Consider the following 21,670-nt stretch of genomic DNA (forward strand, 5'->3'; position numbering starts at 1 on the left):
TGAAATTTTAGTATGAGTTTGGTTATTTTTTTAATATTTTGATTTTATTCAATTTGATTTTTAATTTTTTAATTTTAATTCACTTTGATATGATTATAGTTTAAATTTTGATTTAAATGTCATGTAGGTGATAAATGAAGAAAAAATAGGTATAAGAGATGATAATGCATGTCTGTAAAAACTTGAATTAAATGAGATAAATGAGTAGATTTTAATTAAGTATGACTATTTTGTTACTTCTTGGTTTGGAAGTATCCCTCTTTGGAGGACTCTATTAGGACATGATAAGGGATAAGTGAGAATATTTTCACCTATTAAAAAATAATCTGTATTTATTGAGGTAGAGAACCGATGTGTGCTTGACACATATAAAACTCTCTATTAATGAGTAGTCTCTATCACTATTATTCATGTTAAAGTCAATTCATAATATATCTTAATCGATAACTGCTCTGAGGTGCATGAACTTATATTACTTGAATACGACCATCAAGCTGTTAGATGATAGTTCCACTCAGCAGTTTTTTGATAAATGTGTATGCCAACCTTAAGAAGGGGGTAGCTTGACTTAAACTGGCCGATAGGGGGTGTAGCTTGACTTATATGATACTCTAGCTCTTGGAATCATACTCCATCATACGACATATTCCCTGATTTTATAAGAGTATTTCTCTTCATATCGTCTGAGTCCATAGTTATTTTGGCTACTTAACATTGACAGTTCTTGAAGTGTTGAAAATCAAAAGTGGTGTTATTTCATAGATGATTTCCCTCAATATATCATGTGTTGACTTGGGGGCCTGTTATTGGTGTGTGGTCAGATTGATGACTCATTTCTATACCTTATCCTTAGGTGATACTGCCCCAATTGTCAATATATGGGGTAGATATTTTCTCGTATAGATACGCGTACGCTCTCCATAGGTGATCCAGCGGGTAGTATATATATTAAGATCTTTTATTTAAGATATAAATGTTCCTTATCAGAGATCCCGTTTTATTTTATAGTGTATCAGAAAAATATTTGAATAAGATGTTGACTCACTAAATGTAATTCTAACTCTTTATAACATAAAACTATAAGCGTTATGAGCTATTTAAGTGAGATGTTAACTCAATGATTTATTCTCCCTCAATGTTAACCATAAAATACATATATAATATTAAGTTTTATATACATAGAGAGAGCGAGAGAGAGAGAAAGGTATAAACCTCATACTGTTTTAATTTAATTTACGATGAAAAATTAGAATCAAACTAAAATAGAAAAATTAATTGAATGGGATACCATTTAGCTTGGGACCCAAGAAGGCAAGCATTATTCATGCCCACGTAGGGAAGGACTAGCGGACAGAGATCCGATATCTCAAGGCTAAGCTTGGTGGCACATAATAAAATACACTAATTAAATATATATTCATTCCAGAAGGAGGAGAAAGAACTTTACCAGTTCTCGACAAATCCCAGCCGCCCGTTTATTGCAAAACTATAATGGGAAAAAGGAATTGGAATTTGAATATAAACCAAGTTTTCTGGTTTCCCGCAGATATTGAACTATACTCAGGAAAGTAGTGGGTCTACACTATATCTATGTCTTTGCCATTGAAAATCAGTTAGCTACAAGTCTACAACATCTGATTGTATCTTGATTCCATTTATGACGGATCAAATCGATTTTGGACTGGAAATTGGAACAAACCTTGCATCCCAGTCTCCCATGCAGCATACGTAGAATAGAACAAGATTTATGGCCTGTCATGGACTGAAAGATCACACTCACACATAGTAGATAATCAAGACTTACAAAGCGTTGGCACCAGAATGACTTGTCTCAACAATTTTCATTTCCTTAACTGAATCAATTCTAAATATATTTTTTAGAAGCATAATGTAACAACCCAAAATTTTTAAAATTATAAATAAAAAAAATATTATGTTATTAATATTATAGAGTTTATTTGAATTAATTTTAAAAATAAAGGAAGATAATAATAATAAATTAATTAATTAAAGTTAATTTATTAAATGATAATAAAATAATTAAAATTTCATAGATTATATTTATTTTTATCATTACTAGAATTTTATTAAATTTTAACATAATAAAATAATTTTGGACCTAATTGTAAATCTCTAAGAAGTTGAGAGATTAACAGTGTAATTAGAAGTAAAAAAAAAAATTCAAAATGCAGTGCACAACACGCCCCCCCCCCCCCTACTTTCCTTTCTCCCCGACTCTCTCTCCTCCTCCCTCCCGTTTTTCTTCTTGCCGACAAGAGATCCGCTGTCGGTGACCACTCTAGCAGTTTCAGCGTGATCGGGCGACCACCAGTGGATAGGAAATGGTAATGGCAGAAGGCGGTGGCGACGAGAATTGAAGAGAGAGAAAGAGCGACGGCACGAACTTCCAAGGCCATTTTCGGCTGTTTCTAGTGGCCTACCGGCATGGGAAGGGTGGTGCTCAACTCCTAGGACCACGAGCTTCCCATCCTGACCAGCGCTGCTCCATTCCATGGAGGTTTCCGATGAGTTTCTAAGAGAGAGAAAGAGGAGAGAGAAAATTAGGTAGTGGGCTTTTCGGCAAGTTTCCGGTCGATCCGACCATCAGATCGAAAATCTGAGGCCACCAATGGACTTAGAACGGCGAAATCTTCTAAATAAGACCGGTTCTGCTCCGATCAGACACCGTTTGAAAAAGGCAATAATCGGACAGTCCAGATCGCTTGATGAGATTTTTAAACTTTTTCGATTTTTAAAATTTAAAAATAATTTTATGATAATTATTAACAAAATTTGAACTTAATTTAGGTACAATCGGATCAATGATAGGTCATTGGCGCTGGGATTGTATTTTCAGCCAGATTTGACTGCTCGGCGGCTCGTCTCAGAACGTGATCGATATTATAGTCAATCCTAGCATTTTCAGACGTTCTTAATGCGTTCTAGGTGTCAGATTTGGTACAGGTAAACCCGAACTGTACATTGCTCAAATTTTTTTTTTATTGTGTACTATATTACAATAAAATTTACAAAATATTCTTAGATGATCAGAAAATTACGATTTCTTTTGTAATAGCCTTATAATATTATTAAGGACTGCAGGATAAAATTTTATAATTGTTAGAGCTCGTTTGAGTGGTTTGTGCAAAAAGGTTAATTTCAAGAATTAAAACGTAAATTTTGATTTTGTGAAGTTTTGCTTGGATTGGATGGCCCAGGAGGGCCCTGTGTTGTTGATGAGATGTAGGTTGAGATATGTGATTTTAGAAGTGTTAATTTAAATCACTTTGCAGGTTGGGTAAGTCCCAGGTATAGGCAAAATTTTGTCTAATTTTCAACATAAATTAGGCTGTTTGTTATCTCTTTAGAGTTTTATTTTGACTTAATACTAATAAATTTATAATATAATTATTTAGGTGATCGAGGTTAGTTATTTTCTTCCATCCAGCAATCATAATAGTCATCGGTGTATTGTGAGTAAAATTTTAATTTTAATTATAATTTTGATATTATTATATGTTTAAGCATGCCCATGAAACTCATGTACTGTCTAGTTTTGTTCAAGCATGCCCATGAAACTCATGTTTGATATTATTATAATTTTAATTATAACTCGGTGTACTGTCTAGGTTTTTTTTTTTTTTAAATCAATTTTATACCCGATGAAAGAAGTCTCTAAATCAATGAAAAAATTTTAAAAATACTAAATTATTTTTATAATATATAAAAAATTTTACAATAAGAAAGGTATAAATAAATAAAAGTCAAAATTTGATATGCTGTAATCATTGAATTTTTATTTTTTGACATGTGATTTATATATACAAGATTTTAAAATGATTTTATAAATACTTTTAATAAAATAACTTGTTGACTAACTAGGAATCAAAATTCTAATAATCATATTGAGTAAATGATGAATGAATTATTACTATTAACCCAATCACAAATTTGAGTTTTAAAATCTGATAAAAATATAAAAAATATAATCTAAACTCTTTAAAACTTAGCCTAATTAATTTATATTATATTTTTAGTCTAATTATTCCTAAGATTAGCTTGAGAGTTGAGACAGGTTTGAATTCTTCATTTCAGTTGAAAAGGATGATGAGCCTTGTTATTGATTAAAGTCTATTTGAAGATGAAATGTCAAAGTCTATATTTATTTTAGTGGTTAAAAATACAAAAATCACACAAGCATTAAATTCAAATGGGCTTTGACCAATGTAAAAATGTGATTCTGTATTCTCATATGTCCACTGGCCCAAACCCATGTTGGGTATTGTGCAAAAAATTAAACCCAATACAAACAAAGTTTAAAATTTTATAACATTAGAGAGTAGGCCAAGTTCATCAATCCCATTTTGCTAAGCCCATCTTCTGCTCCTCTACCTCACCCCACTTCTAAATCATCATGACCCAATTGTATTGGCAGTGCCTAAAAAAATATTAGAAAAGCTATTTGTTACTGTTAAAGTACATGAGTTGAATGTTGGGATGGCAAAAGGTAAGATTTTTATTAGTATTCAATTTGATTGAATTTTGATAGAATGAATTTTGAAAGTGTATAATCGAGTTCGGAATGAATTTAAATTTAAAAATTAATATAATAATAAATTTAAATTTTATATATTAGATATTTATTATTTGAACTCGTTTTTATAAATATTTCATTAAATATGAAATATATATTTTTATAATAATATTTATAAATTTTTATATGTTTTATTTTAATAAAATTAAATTTAAATATTTTATGAAATTATTAAAATTTTAAAATATAAATTATTAATAAAAAATAATTTTTATATAGACTATTAATTAAAATTTATAAAATTAAATGATGTTTTGAATTTGGTCTCAATCGAAACAAACTAAATAAATGAAAAGGGAGAAAAAGAAGACAATTATGAATATGTTTTAATTCTAATTTTTTTCGTAAAATTTTAGTTCAAATGAACATTGGCTTCCTTTGAAAATCATACGTAAATAAAATAATTAATTAAATTTCATATAATCATATAAATTTTTATTTTTTTAAATAATTTTTTAAAAATTAAAAAATTTAAATTCTTTTACTTATTACATTTCGAACATGAGATGATAAAAAAGAAATCAATTAAATTAATTTTTTTTAATTTCCTCCATCCTATTAAGTGTTTTTTAAGATTTTTCCCAAGGATTAGGGAAATAATTAGACAACTTTATTTTTATATAAAAAAAATTAATAATTAACTAAAATATATTTATATTTAATTAAAATAAAGAAAAGTGATAAAAAAAAAAGATAAATGCATTATAAATAACAACAGGTAAGAATAAAGTTAAAAAAAATATGTTTCCTAATTTTTTTAAAAAAAATAAATAAAGTGGAATAATTAAAAAAAATCACTTGAAATTGAATAGATAAAGCATGAAATTAAATTAAATTTTTATAAATTTCTAGTTTTAAAAAAGAATGGATCTCATAATTCTTAGGATAATATCAATGGATGCAACAACATTAATTGATAAGGCATCTTCATCTACTAAGCTAGAGTGGCAATTGGGAAAACAGTCTAAAACTAAATGTGTTGAGCTATTTGTCTAGTTAAATTTGTCAATCTTCAATCTTTTTCTTGAAAAAGGGTTGTAAGGTAGCATTGCTTCCCAGAAGTTACCTTAAGAAGAAAGGCTTATTTGAATATTGCTTTTGAAAATTTAATAACTTGCCATATATTTGTTAAAAAAATTAACCCAAATCAAGCCTTTAATGGAAGAAGAAATGGGTATTAGCAATTCATTGTCCTTTTTCATTTCTTTGTCTAGAAAATGAAGTAGCTATCTTATCTTTATTAGCTTAAATGCCCAGACATGCAATTGTGTGAGTCTGTTTCAGTTAAGGGAAGGAAAAAAGAATGGACAAGACAAAAACTTATTTCACTTGAGGTGCTGAGTTGTTAGATTGTCTTCCTTGTCCGTTCATTTATGGGATATATGCTAATTTTGATCTTTCCTTTTACCCACCTGTCTGAATTTTATTATTATTATTATTATTATTATTATTATTATTATTATTATTATTATTATTATTATTACAACACCACTTTTATTCATCAATGAAACTCATGTTGGATGCTAATGGCTGTTGTAATAATATTGTTTTTAGAGTTATTTTTCATTGACTCATAGTTTATTTGATTTTATTTTTTATTTGAATTATGTTATTTTTTTAAAAAAATTATTAATATAAAATTTATGTCTTTAAAATAATTTTTTACATCAATAAATTTTTTAAAATTATAATAAATAATAAATGAATATAAAATATTATAAATACAATAATTATAATATTCATTTTTATATATACTTAAAAATAATAATATTTTTAATATATTGTATAATAAATTAATAATTATATATCTATTTTAATAGTAAAATAAATAATATAGTATATATTTTTATTAGTTATTTTATATATAACAATAACATTTAGATATAGTTTTATCAAACGCTTAAAATATATTAACTACAGCTAAATCAAATAGATACTAAATCTAAAATGAATAAATGATCGATGACGATGACAAATAATGAAAAATATTTTAGATAAATTTTCAAAATTTGTACTTGAATTTTATAACCATTAAAGACTAACATTGGATTAAAACTTATGATTAGTATTCTTATAATAGTTTTTTTTTTCGAAAGAATATGAATATTTGTGTGGTCCAAGGCTTCACTTCGCTTTCAAAATCATTTCCCTTTCCAATCTTAGGGCAAACCTTTACCAAGAACAGAAAGCACATAATTTCATAAAAACAAATAAGAAATCAAAGGCAAAGAGAGAAAGAAAGAAAGGAAGGAAGAATTTGATCACTTTAGGTATAAAACCAAGCAATAGACAGATCAGAGAATTAAGCAGAAAGACAACACAAAAAGATATGTTCATATTTTCCAACCAACCAAACTGCATGGACAGTGTAATTCCTCATAATCTTAAAAAAAAAAAAAAAAAAATCCTCTGCTACCCCCTTCTTTCCTCCACTCCTTTCATATTTTTCTTTTCTCTTTCAAATCTCTTTTTTTAACTAGCCACCGATAAGTTTCTCTTAGATTGATTTTTTTTTCTTTTTTTTCTTAATAAACTCTCATATCTATATCTATTTGAAATATATATGAGTTTTCACTCAGAATTTGTGTCTGTTAGAAACATATTTGAAATTTTTTCTCTAATATTAAGATCATTTTCTCCCATTTATTGGGTTTTTTTTTTTTTCAGTATTTGAATAGGATATTTAACTATTCGAAATACAATATGTATTATTAATTTTTTACTTTGAATTTTCAAGTATGAGTAATGATTTTCTACCGATAGAATTTGATAGTGCGACTTATTTTTCCATCGATGTTAGGTGATTTAATCTCTTTTAAGGTCATAGAGCTAAAAAAAATTATTGAAAAAGCAATATCACACAAGGATTCTATGGTTTTTCAAAATGAAAAAGGATTAGGTGAGCAAAAAATTTTAATTGTATATATTTATATATTTTTTTTATTTCTTATGAGACTAAACTCATCTTATGCTTCTTATTAATTAATATATTGTCAAATTTTATTTTATTTTTTTTTAAATAGCAACCCAAATTTAAAGAAAGGACCACTCTGGCGCACACACACACATCACAAAATGCATCAAAGGGCCAATTATCACTTTTTTTGGGTGGGCATGGATGCCCCGCCAATGCGTTTGTGATGGCTAAGTGGAGGCTATAAATTTTATATGTGGCTTGCGATCTCTCCCTTTAACATAGACTCAGATTTGCAGAATCCTTAGTAAAGTGAAAGTCGCACCACACCATACAGACAACAGTTCTTGAAAGCAAGTGGCTAGGAAGAATGTTCTCTTTTTGGCAAGTATAGGAGTTCTTTATTTATTTATTTTTTTTATAAATAAGCCAATTTTATTAATAAATCTCCCGTTAATATTTAGCATGCATCGTTTAATTAAAACTTGATTATTAGATCTCTTCAATATACTAAATTTAGAACAAAGTATGTTAAGTGAAAAAATTTTAAATAGTACATGATACAGAAAATGAAAAAATTCTTAGATATATTGGGATATATAAGTTATTTTATATACACAATTAATTAAATATTAAAGAATTATGTTTTTTAATGTAATTTATAATGTTTTATAGTATGATCGACTATTATTTCAATGATGTATTAATTTTTAATTAAATTAATGTATACATTTAAGTGCAGATAAGAATAAAAAAAGAATTATTATAGGAGGTAAAAAAATATTAAATATTATATGCAACCATTATTTGCATAATGAATAAATTTTTATTTATATAATAAATAAATTTATAACCCACAACTCTTCGATTAATGTATAGGATTTTATTGAAAATTTTATAAACCAAAGTCTAATGACTACTTTAATTTATATACAATTTCTAGTGTTGATTAAATTTTGAAAATTACTTTTTTCTTTTATTATTATTATTTTTTTCTATTAATTGATGCTCCACTCCCTAGATATGCACACCTGATTGAAAGCTATATATGTAGAAGTGACTCCAGTCAAATTAGGAGTAGTAGTAGGGCAGATTGGTGGGGTAAGTGTGTGTCCTTAGCACTTATTGAATTGTCCTTTATTAGACACTCCTAATTGGGTCCATGTGACATTGAAAATTATTAATCTGTTACTGATAGCGAATCTGTTCTTCTGAAACTGCTCATTCACATCCTTAGGGTTTTTCAAATTCCAAATCAAAACCCTAGGGCATCTTTCTTTTTCTATTTGTTTTGTTCTCAATTAAGCCAATACCCACTTCACAGTCTGCAAGTTGTTGTATTGAACGATCAAAACCATTTTCAGACCTAGAAATATTGCATATCCATCATTTCTAATTTTGAATTTCTAATTTTGAATTTTAAATTTAAATATCGTACTCATGACTCCAACTGAATTTATTTATAGTTGTGTCGATTGAGCAAATTTAATTAAATATTTTATTTTTTCCCTTGATATCATTTTTTTTTAATTTAACTTTAATTAGAATTCAAATTCAATAACTTAGGATTTTAAATATTAAATTTAATATAACTAAACTGTTTTATTACATATTTATTTAATTCTAATTGGTTTGAGATTAAAACTTAGTTGTTATTATCAACACAGATTGCTATTTCTGCACCATATAGGTTGATGCATCACTTCAGCTGGTCCCAAAAAACTAACAATCTTCTTCAATGGCCTGCATATATATATATATATATATATATAGACAAGTTCTGGGAATTTGCAGGTTAAAAAGTTTAGTACTTCTACACCTGCATATATATAAACTAGCATGGAAATCAAGGTAACTACATAATATCATTTATATGTAATAATTATGAAATTTTAGCTCTTGTTAGGGGTGAGCAGATTTTGATTTAAACAGAAAAATTGAACCAAATCAATTTAATTCGGTTCAATCAGTTTGGTTTTAAAATTCAATTCGTTCGGTTCGGTTTATAAATTTTGATAATTTCAGTTAATTAGTTCCGTTCAGTTGGTTATTTTTATATAAAATCGAACCGAACAAAAATTACTAATATATATATATATATATATATATATATATCAAGGAAACCCTAAGATTTCTAAGTTTTTTTTTTATATTTTTGTTATTGAGATTTAATATTGAAAATATGAAATTTTATAAAATTCAGTTTGATTTATTTAAAACCAAACTGAACCGATATTTATCAATTTGGTTATATTTAATTTTCTCTTAATAATCGATTTTGTTCGATTTTTAAAATTTTTAATTTTCAATTTTTAGTTTTATCGATTTGGTTCTGAACCGAACCGACCTTTTGCACAAATTCAGTTCTTGTCCACAACTCTGAATCCAAATGAATAGGAGAACACTAAAAAAACATCTTTTTTTTTCCTTTTTTCTATCTAATACAGAATGATGCCAGAATTCGTGGTCCATTGCCCTTGAAACGTCCATTGAAGAAAATAGTTGTAAGAAGGTAAACCACAGTAGGACCACTAAATGATGGTTTCAAATGACACAAAAGGAAGAAACCAAAAAAAAAAAAAATTAAAAGAAAAACAATGATAAGAAAATACAATTTATCATCAATAAGCAGGATTTCATTATGTATATACATGTGAGTGCTAGCTAGCTGCTTCTGTTGCTGCTGCTTCTGCTTCTGCTTCTGTCTCAGCCTCATTAGGTTATGATCATAGAATAATAATAATAATAATAATAATAATAATAAAGTAGGTGACTTATCATGAGTACCCACTGAGCTGAAGAGTCCATTTCTAACACTGAATCCAAACAAGAAAGAACCGCGTGTGGAAGGTTAGCTTAGCTAATATGCTACAATGTGGCAGGGCTCCCCTGAAGGTCCTTGTGCGGTACCAGATGGGTAACAAACACTGGGTGGATATAAAATTCATGTCCTGCAAAGAAGGGACATGGATTCTCAGAAATGTTCCTTGTGATGGATACAAGCCAAGATGCAACCAAAAATCTTGCTTTTAAAATCACTGTGTATTGGACAGAATCAGGCAATAACCACAATATTTACCCCCACTATATTTGTGTGTGTGTGAGAGAGACTAAATATGTATACGTGGTGGTGGGTGGGGTCTGTAGAGCACCATGGAAAGCCCTGCACTGTGCTTTGTGCTCCATTTATGCTTCACTAGTGTGGACAAGATCTATCACCATACATCATAATCTTAAGAGGTCAACTAGGAGCTTTAGAGATATGGTTTTTCCATCAAATGGCTGATATCACTAGCTTTGATGCCTTGCTGTTGTAGCTAATTAAGCTCCATTACTTCAAATTCTCTTCAAGTTTGGCTTGGAGTTTACATGCTTGGAACTAGCTTGCTACCCTTCTCTCACTTTTCTAGTTAGAAACCAAGAACTTCTGATGTACTAGGGAAAGGAAGGTGATATGAAAAACTAAAAATTCATTGGAATTTATTTCATTATCAGTGTTATCTCATTTTTCAATTGAAAATTAAATTTAAAATTTTATAATTTTAAATACGGTTTATATATCATTAACATAAGATTGATATTACCAATTTTATGAAAAACGGATGATGTTACATGTAAATTGAAAAAAAAAATAGAATTCTGTACCCTTTGGTAAGGTTTTCAGTCTATTAAATCATTCATCTCTTTTTTTATATATTTATTAATATCGTCAAATTTTTTAATTATAAAAATTGATATTGTCAGATGGGATGGTCATCCCAATGAATAATGTTTATATTTTGAAATGCTACCATATCAGATATATTAATTTTAATTAAATCACATATGAGAAGTACTTTTTTTTCCCATTTTCCCATTCAATCTCAATAATCATGTATTTATTCACAAGGATCCTAATATTTTAGCACTCTTAAAACACATGTATAGGACTGGGCTTGAATTCAACTTCTGGCCTCATGTTTAAATTAATTAAGGCTTTAGGTTAGGTTTGGATACATAATTATTTTAAATGAATAAATTTAAATTTGGTATTTATAAAATATAAAATAGTTTAATTATAATAAAAAAACTTTGATTTATAGTATTTCATTAAATTAATTAAATCAAAATTATTAGAATTAATATAATAAAAAATATAAAAGTATTAACTCAATTTCAAAAATATAATAAATATATAGATATAAATATCCAAATCCTTAGACACATGAGTATATATAATTACTAATGAACAATATATAATGGCCCACAAATATAATTCATGACACATTTATTTGGATTTTTTTAATTAAGTTATAAAATAAAATTATTGCCCTTTTTGGGTGGCACTAGTAATCATATTGGAAGTTCTCTGTCTTTTCATTGATTGTCCTCCCGTTGACTACTCACCAAAAATATTATAATTCCACCATTTCAATTATCAAATTTAAATATTTTCTTCTTCAGTTGCAATAAATTAGTATATCACAATTTAATTTCTCACAAATTATTAAATACATTTCCTCAATTGAACATCTATAAACTATTCATATTAAAATTATAAAACTCACAAAGAGAAATTATTTATGAGATCATATTAAAATTGAAATTTACTAAATAAAATAAGAAAAAATTAGGGTATATATTAACAAGCTAATGTAGTAGCTTATTTTTTAATTAGGGTAATTATATTTCATGCTAGTTTTATTTTTTTTAGTCTTAATCTCTGAATTTTTTATGTAATATTTTTTTTGTCTGATGTTATTTTAGATTTTTTCATTTAATATTTTAAATTAAGTGTATTAAAAAGTCTAATGATTTGGGTTTAATTTAACTTTTTATTTTAAATTTTTCTTAAATTTAATTAATAAAATTATAATTTATTTTATTAATAAAATTATAATTAAAAAAAAAAAACTAGCTAGATCATCAATTCTTTAGAGTTGTTTAAACAATTTTAATTATTGCTTATAAAAGGTCATTATGCAGAGAAATGCAGTATGTTTTGGGATTATCAACCTCAATCAAGTGATATAATTATGGCACCTTCCCTTTTCTAAATCACTTATACCTACAAGAAAATGAAGAAATTCATTTGAGTTTTTTTTTTTCATTTACTTTTGGTTAATTTAACTTTGATTAAAATTTAAATATGAAATTTTATATTTTTAAAATAATTCAAATATTATTTAATTTAATGATTATAATATTTTTTTTACACTAGAGGAAAACATCATTGTGATTATAGTTTATTATTTTTAATTAAATCTTACCACCCTAAGCACCATAACACCAGAATATATTCGAAAGTTTATTTTTACTATATTAGTGGGTGAGAAGATTTGATATCTTTGTATTTAGAAATTCCACTATAATGGTAAAAAAAATCTCATTCATATTCAAGGCTCTTCATTCCTTTATATCTATGAAAATAATCAAATAAATTATACTTATTTTTTTTTATGCTAAAAATAATTTTATGTCTCTATTACACAGGCCATTTTACTTTATATTCAAATATTCAATTAATAAATTGGATTATTAGGATTCAAACTCTGTGCTTTTTAATCTAAGATAATCTGACATCATGTTAAAAAATTATCCAATTTAAAAATTTAAATTTATAGATAAGAGTCTTAAAAATAATTTTATATCTCTATTAATATATGAGTCTAAGATGACAGCTAACATTTTCCTTGTTGGTGCGAATCAAACCTATTTTTGCATGCATGTGAGCCTAAATCTTCTAGCTCTTTGAAGGAAACCTAATTAATCATTCTTCTTTCCTCTGTCTATCACGAGAAATTCAAGAAAGAAGCCCACTGATTATTGTCCTACAAATGGGATTCAATCATGGTTCTTGAATTATATTGATTTCTATCGACTCTATTCTAATTTAGCTAGCTCAACAAGATGGAATGTGTAGCATCTATGCTTTGATCAATTTGAATTCAAGAAGTCTGCAGGAAGACCATTGTTAAGCAATTCTACATTTTGGTAAAAGCCCATTTTCCTCTTCTTGTAGGAATGTTTTGTATCCACTCAAAATATAGTTTTAGTTCAATTCAATACTATGATCATACCATTGACCTGGAAAAAAAAAGGCACAAAGAGGACTAATTTTTTTTTTTTTTTTTGGATAAAGGAAAATTGGGGAAGTATTCCTTGTGAAATAAGCATAAAAAAGGGTTTGGTGTAAGAAAGGGAACATGGAATGGACCACATAACCTTCATAAAAATAATCAAACAACAAAATAAAATTAATAAATATTGCCACCCAACTTGTTGGGGGTATTTCTCAGATGAGATAGCTGACCCATTTCTGCAAAAAAAAAGACCTTTTCCATGTGTCTTGTTTGTTAGGGAATGGGGTCTCTGCAAATAAATAAATATCTTTCCTAAAAAAACATTTCCTCAGTAATTATTAAATCTAAAGGTATAATAATTAATTTAATTTGAAATAATAATAACAATAATAATTAGGAAATTTTATTTTTATTATTTATAATTAAATTTTAGTCACTGTTAGAGCACTTAGTCTCTTTTATATTGAACCCTCCCCTCAACCCACTTTCCTCTACAATAAAGAGAAGATAGAGAAAGAAAAGAAAAGAAAGAACACAAGAATATGTTCTTGTTGGGTTTCTACACTACTGCAACTACAGGAGACATCCAAAGGGATCGCATTGATCCTAAAAGTCTTCTCTTCTCTTCCATAATTTCATCTTTTGGATCATGCTATCCCTTTGGATTCCTCCTTTGGTAGCTTCTATAAACATGGGGTTAACTTTAATGCTGTGGTGCAGTACTACCACTACTTCATCATGCAGCACTACCACCATCATCATCAACCGCCAACTGATCATCGGAGGGCGAAAACTCGCCGGAGAACAACCCAATATTCAAGTATGTGGGGAGAAGAAAATGCAAATATTGATAGATGAGTAAGTTATATATATGTATGTATACATATATTTATCTTTGTTTTTTTATATATTTGTTCTTTATATTCTTTGGTTGGGCTGTGTTTTTTCTCCCTCAATTAATTTGCAATATATATATATATATATATATATATATATTTCAAAATGTACAATTAATATCACATCCACCATATGAAGAACTCTTTTATTTATTTATTTATTTATGTATATATCTTTTTGTTTTGAAGCCTCATTTAGCTTTTCTTTTTTTTTTTTTGAAGCCTCATTTAGCTTTTCTTTTTTTTTTTTTTAAAAAAAAAAAGTCATGTAATGAAACCTGCACTTGAGAAACCCAAAATCCCATATGAATTCACTGGATCTGATCTTAGTTACAGGATGCATTTTGTCCCCAAGAAATGAAGAGAGATCAGTTCCAAGAAAAGTTCCAAAAAGGTACTCTCTCTTGATCTTCTCCTTCCTCATATGTATTGCTGTTTTTTACAGTTGTGATGAATTGATTTAATTACTAATTCTGCACATACATGGCTACACTACTTCTGGTTCAAGCTAAGAGCTAATAAAAGTTTAACCAACGATTTATACATAACTCCATATTTCACAAACAAGAATTATGTCTTTTGAGGAAGTATCTGTACATAGGATCTTCAGCTGATCTGTTTTTTTATTTAATTTCTTTAAAAAAAGAAATATATGTATCAATTATTTTCAAGCAGCTAGAATATAGCTGGAAGTAATATTTTATCTTTGATGGAGGTTCTTGGGCACTTATTTCACTCCCCTATACTAGACACCCACCTCCTCCTACCTACACACTTTGCACTGCACCTTATTTTCTATGAAAATTTTCTTTCTGTTGTTGTTGTTGTTTTTTTTTATTTTTTATTTTTATTTTTTTTTTTACATGCATACGCAAACACTTTGTCTCTTGCAAATGGGTTTGGGGAGTTTTCTTTGAAATAATCAAGAATCTTCATTAACAAGATAACCAAGTGGAAGCTTGCTATTTGATAAAACAGTGAACCTCATATATCATATGTAGTGAATACAATAATTTCTACAGGCTTTGACGAGAATTCAATTGTCCCATTTCTGGAAACTTTTGATCATTGCATACTTCCACCAAATTGATTTCATCTTTTGAAAAAGTAGCCTTTTTTTCTTTTTCTTTTGTTCATAGAAATGACTTAAAACACAAAAATTAATTGCAGAAAAAATGAAAGTTTTTATAGTTTTCTGGTTAAGCCTAAAAATATGTGTTTTTGTTACTTTCTGCTTGCCTAATTAGCTATCCCTAAAAGCTGTGAAAGTTGGGTTAAGGTCCTTAAACCAGAGTAGCCTAGCCATGTCTCATGCCTGGTGTGGCCCTGGGTCAAGAGTACAAGTCCAATAAATCACATGGTTTGAGGACTTTAATTAGAATCCAAGGCAGTGAAAGATGATAACTAAAGGACTTCTTTTTTTCACTCTGGGCCTCAGATTGAGTGTCCCAAAGGCAAAGGAATCATCCACATGTGGTAAGACCTTAAAAAAAAGTACTTTAAATCTTGCCCTAATTTCAAATAAAAGGCTCTTTTTGTGATGCATTTCCCTAGCACATGACCCCCAACATTCTAATAATCTCTCTTGCCCATTCGAAAATCTCTCTTTTGTCACATGGCCTCAACCTTTCTCCATTCATAATTCTATTTTTATCACCAATCCCAACTATTTGATGCATTTCTTAATTCAACAATTAGAAGGCAAATCACCGAGGCATGAATTTGGAACTCTCCCTTACAAATTTTATAGCCTTCTTATCTTTTCATAAACAAATGGTTACTGCTGTTATAAACTAGCTATATGAATGTTTGATATAGTTTTCCAGTTTTTCCATGTTTACTAAAAAATTATAAGATCTAAACCCTAATAAAATATTCATTTTCTATGAGACTTTATCATTCCAATCTTCAATTTCAGGTCAGTGTATATATATATATATAGTCATTATGGACTAGATTATCATATAATCTCTCTCTCTCTCTCTACACATGTTATATAGTAATGCAATACTATACAAATTAACTTTATGCTCTCTCACAGAAAGAGTAATTCTATATTATTGTATTTTATGAAAAAATTCATAAGTTTTAAAAATTCTTCATGACTGAAACACAAGAATATAGCCCTCTTCTCAACTGATTTTTATCTCATGTATCATACAATATCAACTAATACAACCCTCTTTATTCATAAAGTTGCTAGCAAGCTAATCAAATACGTAGATTTCATACATTTTTTTAAAGGAATAGGAAACGAGCATCAATATATTTTAATTTCCTTTATTTAAAATGCTAATGGATGCTATTAATGAACTTTGTTTAGTGATATTAGATTCATTTTTTAAATTATAATTTTTCTAAATTTAAACTCTAATCAAAATCAAATTAATAAGAAAATCTAATGCATATATTTTTTTGTTGTATGACCATTAATCCTATTAATTATGAGAAAGTATGTAAATATATGCATATATTTTTTGAATAGGAGAATTGAGAAAGTGTAGAGTCAAATATGATTTTATTAAATAAGTAATATATCTTTAACCATTGAATTAAACCAGACTAAACAGTATATTTACTTTGTTAATTTGAGCTAGAATGAAACAAAACTTGCATTGCTAAGTGCATGCTACAACTATTTCTCATTCTAATGGGTAATGTGTTTTTATAAAATTGGGCATTGTGTGATTGGAAGTTGTGCCATTGTACATTCAACTATTCAAGCATGTGGACCTAAACCTGCTTTTGTTTAGGTAATTAGGTATATAATATATAGTAGGCCGAGCTATATATGGTGATTTTTTTATTTTTCATAGCCATAAACAAATGAGATTTAGTCCAATTCTTCAATGAAATGAATGGGAATATATAATTGAATTGGTATACAAGAAAGTAAGAGATAGGATGCTTAGGCTGAGGTAAGAATTTTTTGGACACAAGAGTGTACAAAATGTCTTCAAACGTGTAAATTTGAAGTCCAAAATGTCTCCTTCTTGGGCTACATAGGCTCTATCAAGGACACAAAACCTGCAAAAGGTTTTTTTTTTTTTTTTAAAAAAAAAAAAACTCTAGTGTAGATGATTTTAATTTCCAAGTCCTCAAAGGAATTGGATGCTCCTTGCCTTGGGGACCCAGTATTTCTCTTTTCTTTGTAAACTCATTCACACCAATTAATGAATCATAGAGGATTTCATTGATTTATTACAAAGTTGGAGGGGATCATATACCCTATATACATTTTATGTACTCTTCTTTTTTCTAGTAAAACTGATATAGATTGATCATTAAACGGTTTAATAAGACACCAACTTTATAAAATGTATATAATTAATTCACCTAATTTAATTACTATGGATTATTAACATTTCAAACAAGAGATGAAGCATGTTTCATTTCAAGATCCTATCTATGAGTATAACATTCTTCAATTTTATTTTTTTTTATGAGTAAAATTTTATTAATAATAAATTTAGGAAAAACTTAACATGGATAGCACCGTTAATCCATGTCAACAGGCGACCCTAGTACACACAATTCACTTTTTCACATTGAATCCTTCCTAAATGTTTTGACCATTTCTCCTTCATTTATAGGGAGTACTATTAAATCATAAATTGAAACAGATGATCCTATTATGACCTGACATTCTTAAAAGCTCATCCATCAGAACTTCTATGGGAGTCCCTACTTCATTTGATGTTATGATCAGTTAATTTGATGAGTTCACTAAGAAGTGGGTCTAATCTAATTATTAAGTCCCAAGTATGGGCTATAGTCCGAGTGCTCTTTCATTGAAGTGAGACTAAAGAAACATAAGAAATTGTCAAAGCAGAGAAGCATAACTGGGTTCGATTAAAAAAGGGTTGCTAGCTAGGGATGGGCTAGGCCAGACAAAGATGGTGAAGATATTTGTCCAACAAATATCCCCAAATTTATGGTGGTTTTGCACCTTAGCTGGTCCAAATAATCAAAAGAAGATAACATATATAAATATACTGTCTGGTGAATATTTTTTCCTCAGTATGGAACATAATCTACATAGAATCTTCTCCACCATTATTTTGCATTTGACCATAACTTTGCCTATGTCACCCACATCCATTTCTATTAAGCACACAAGTGAAGATATTGTGGGAGCAAGTTCATGTTCAGGGAATTAGGAGCCTCACACCTAAAAATTCTAACTTATTTTCCCATTTCTTTCTTCTCTCTTATTTGCACAATTAATAAGATGGTAATAACTTTTTTTAGAGTTCCAAGCCACCAAAGGTTAGTTTTAGTCTATTTTGGCAGCAAATTTTGCAGAGATCATCAACTATGACAGAGATAGAATTACTTTAAATTCATTGATGTTTCTGGACAGGACCATATAGTAGCAGTTTCTTTTTTTTTTTTTTATTTGTTTTCTTACTTTTTCAATGTGGCTAGGTGATATGTATTAATATTACAGATAGGATTTGATCACCTGGTGTTTTTAGAATTTCTTCTGTTGTAACCATTTAGGTTAATTGAGATAATCTCTTGCAACACAGTAGTTGATTGATTTATCTTTTTCTTTCTGTTGTATTTAAATATTTTAACTCAATGATACTAAATCGTCTCAGGTCAATTACACTTCAAATTGGATGTTAAGAGATCTATTGCTGAACAAATTACTTATTAATTCATTTTAATCTAAATTTATATAAGTGATTGAGTTATTTTACACATCAAAATGACCAGTGAAGTCAATATTGCAATCTATCAACTTATATTCACCCTTTAATTTTTTAATTTTCTCAATGTGGAATATATAATTCCAATATGAAAGCACATTATTCACTTGATAAACTCGATTTTGAATTTTCACCCTTTTAATTCTATTATAAAAAAATCAGATGTTAATTAACACAAAATAAATATTTGGAGGTTAATGGATTCAAATATATAATTTTTATTGAATTTTAATTTTGTATTGTAAAATAATTTATAAATGAAGTTAAGGGATTCATTTTTATTTACATTTCACTTTTTAACTCCCTTTGAATACCTAAATGTAAAAAAACTTAATGAAAATTAAATATTTATATTTATCAACATCTAAATATTCATTTTTTTAATTCATGATTTGGAAGTTAAAGAGTCTACTGTTATGTAAAGATTTTAATTAATCTTCTATTTTTTAAATAAATAGAAAATTCTTTATTTTTTTTATTATAATAGCAATTTTGATTTTTGAGAATTTTTGTGCATTCGATCAAAGGCCTGCTCAAAAGCGTTGGCCCAACTCATGCCTGGCCTGAACCCAAGTTCTGAAGAGACACTTGGCATTTTGTCGAAGTTCATTCGTTTCTGAGTAAAGCTCGAAATTTAGCCATTTTTGTTTGCCTGAGGGCCCTTAAAAATGGAGTCTTTGTAAAATTTGAACCACGAAATCACTCGTCCCTTCGCTCAGTCTCAAAAATTTCCTTCAAATCATGGCTACATTACACATTTTCAGGTCTGCATTATGGTTTCAGTACCTGATTTTTCATCTTCTAACCCTATATCCCATTTCTGGTTACTCATTTGTTACCCTAATCACCAGCAACCCCAAATTCGATCCCCAAATTGTTCTCCTCGGCGACGCCAGGATATCCGATGATGGTTCTCGTGTGCAACTCACGAACCCTCGTGCCTCAAGCTCTGGTCTTCTCTTGTGCAAGGATCCCTTTAAATTTCTCGGTTCCAGTCCCAGCAAAATGTCGTCGTTTTCCACGGAGTTTGAGTTCACATTTACTGGTAATGGGGATAATCTTTCTCTTGTTATGGGTCCCTATAATTTTGCATCAAAATTTCTGGGTCAAGATCCATATGAGTTTTCAAGAGAGAAAGGGTTTCTGGGTATCGAATTTGGCTTTTCAATGGATGGCAATGTAGGTGAATCTAACACTACTCTTGTATCTGTAAGTGTTAATAATGAAATGTCCATGCATTTGGGGACAAATAGTGGAGAGAAACTGAAGTCTTGGATTGACTATGATCCGAGTTCCAAAAGATTAGAGATTAGGTTAAGTAAATTTAGTGATAAAAGGCCATATAATCCCATTATTGCATATTCGATTGATCTGTCAAAAACATGGGAAGTTAATGACGTTTATGTGGCCCTAGGCTCAAGAAATGGAGGCAACTCCTCAGAGACATATTATGTGTATTCGTGGAGGTTTAGGTTGAGGAAATTTCCTAATTGGATGCATTCCTTACCAGTTGATCCTCATGGTTCTGTGGATAATGGTAATCAAAGTTTAAGAGTGCATAGTAGGAGATTTTGTCCTTTTACTTTTCTTGCTGGGATGATTTTCGTGACTGGATGTGGAGCATTACTGGCATTTATGGTGCTATTTATGTGGGCAATCTTTGTCAACAGGCGCACTGTGTTTCCAATTGAAGGTGATGTGCAGCCGGTGGATTTCAGTTATAAAAAGGTCAGTGTACTTGTAGAGAAAGATGGGAAAGTGGTTAAGAATTAGAACATCCAGTATATGAACTTTTGCTGTGAATTTATTTGGCATTAGTGTTTGTAGTAGATGAAGCTCTGTTATGAACTATGAAGTACTTTGTTGTTTTTTTCCTTATCCTTATTGTACTAACTGATCTAATGAAACATACAGTTTCTTGTGTGCACCTGATATGCGGTATGCTATTAACTGCTTTGTCTCTGCTCAATTTGATCATTAGTTCATATGTACATAACTTGCTAATCTTTTTAATTTATCTATGAAGTCTTATTACCATTACAAGGAATTTTATTGCTTAATGATGAAACCAGATAAGCATGAAATGGAGTGGCAACAAGTTTGCTATGAAGAGTGTTCATGGTGTTTATGCATTCTGTGGACAAGTAATGTGATTGTTTTTCTGGAAAATAGTTAGAATGCCTGGCTGTAATAGTGTCTTCTTCTCCTATTTACTTATTTTTCTTGAAGATGCAGAATGGAAAAAAATGATCCGCAAAATGAATCCCAACTAGTTCAGGACAAAAACGTAGTTGACTGAGTAAAAGCTGAATTAGCTAATTAAAAAAGGTTACTCCATTAGTATAGCATTTTCAATTTTCTTAAAGCTTGAAGCATTAAACTAATAAACTAATGCAGGTATTTCCTTGGTTCCTTGGTTAAGAGCATTAGGAGTCTTCCTTCATGTAATCAGGTGATAGTATTGGATTGTTATCATATATGCCTAGCTC

General features: G+C 28.7%; 1 protein-coding gene across 1 annotated transcript; it reads left to right on the forward strand.

Moving 5' to 3' along the window:
• Positions 1-19,784: 19,784 nt before the first annotated feature.
• On the forward strand, positions 19,785-21,108 carry LOC110661285 (L-type lectin-domain containing receptor kinase S.4). Its single transcript, XM_021819877.2, has one exon. The coding sequence runs from the start codon at positions 19,923-19,925 to the stop codon at positions 20,952-20,954; it is 1,032 nt and encodes a 343-aa protein (XP_021675569.1). The 5' UTR covers positions 19,785-19,922; the 3' UTR covers positions 20,955-21,108.
• The last annotated feature ends 562 nt before the right edge of the window (positions 21,109-21,670 follow it).

This window comes from Hevea brasiliensis, chromosome 14 (assembly GCF_030052815.1).
Source record: "Hevea brasiliensis isolate MT/VB/25A 57/8 chromosome 14, ASM3005281v1, whole genome shotgun sequence".
NCBI classification, from domain to species: domain Eukaryota; kingdom Viridiplantae; phylum Streptophyta; class Magnoliopsida; order Malpighiales; family Euphorbiaceae; genus Hevea; species Hevea brasiliensis.

Excerpts from the sequence above, each read along its gene's own strand:
- LOC110661285 (XM_021819877.2), top strand. The coding sequence starts at position 19,923 with ATGGCTACATTACACATTTTCAGGTCTGCATTATGGTTTCAGTACCTG.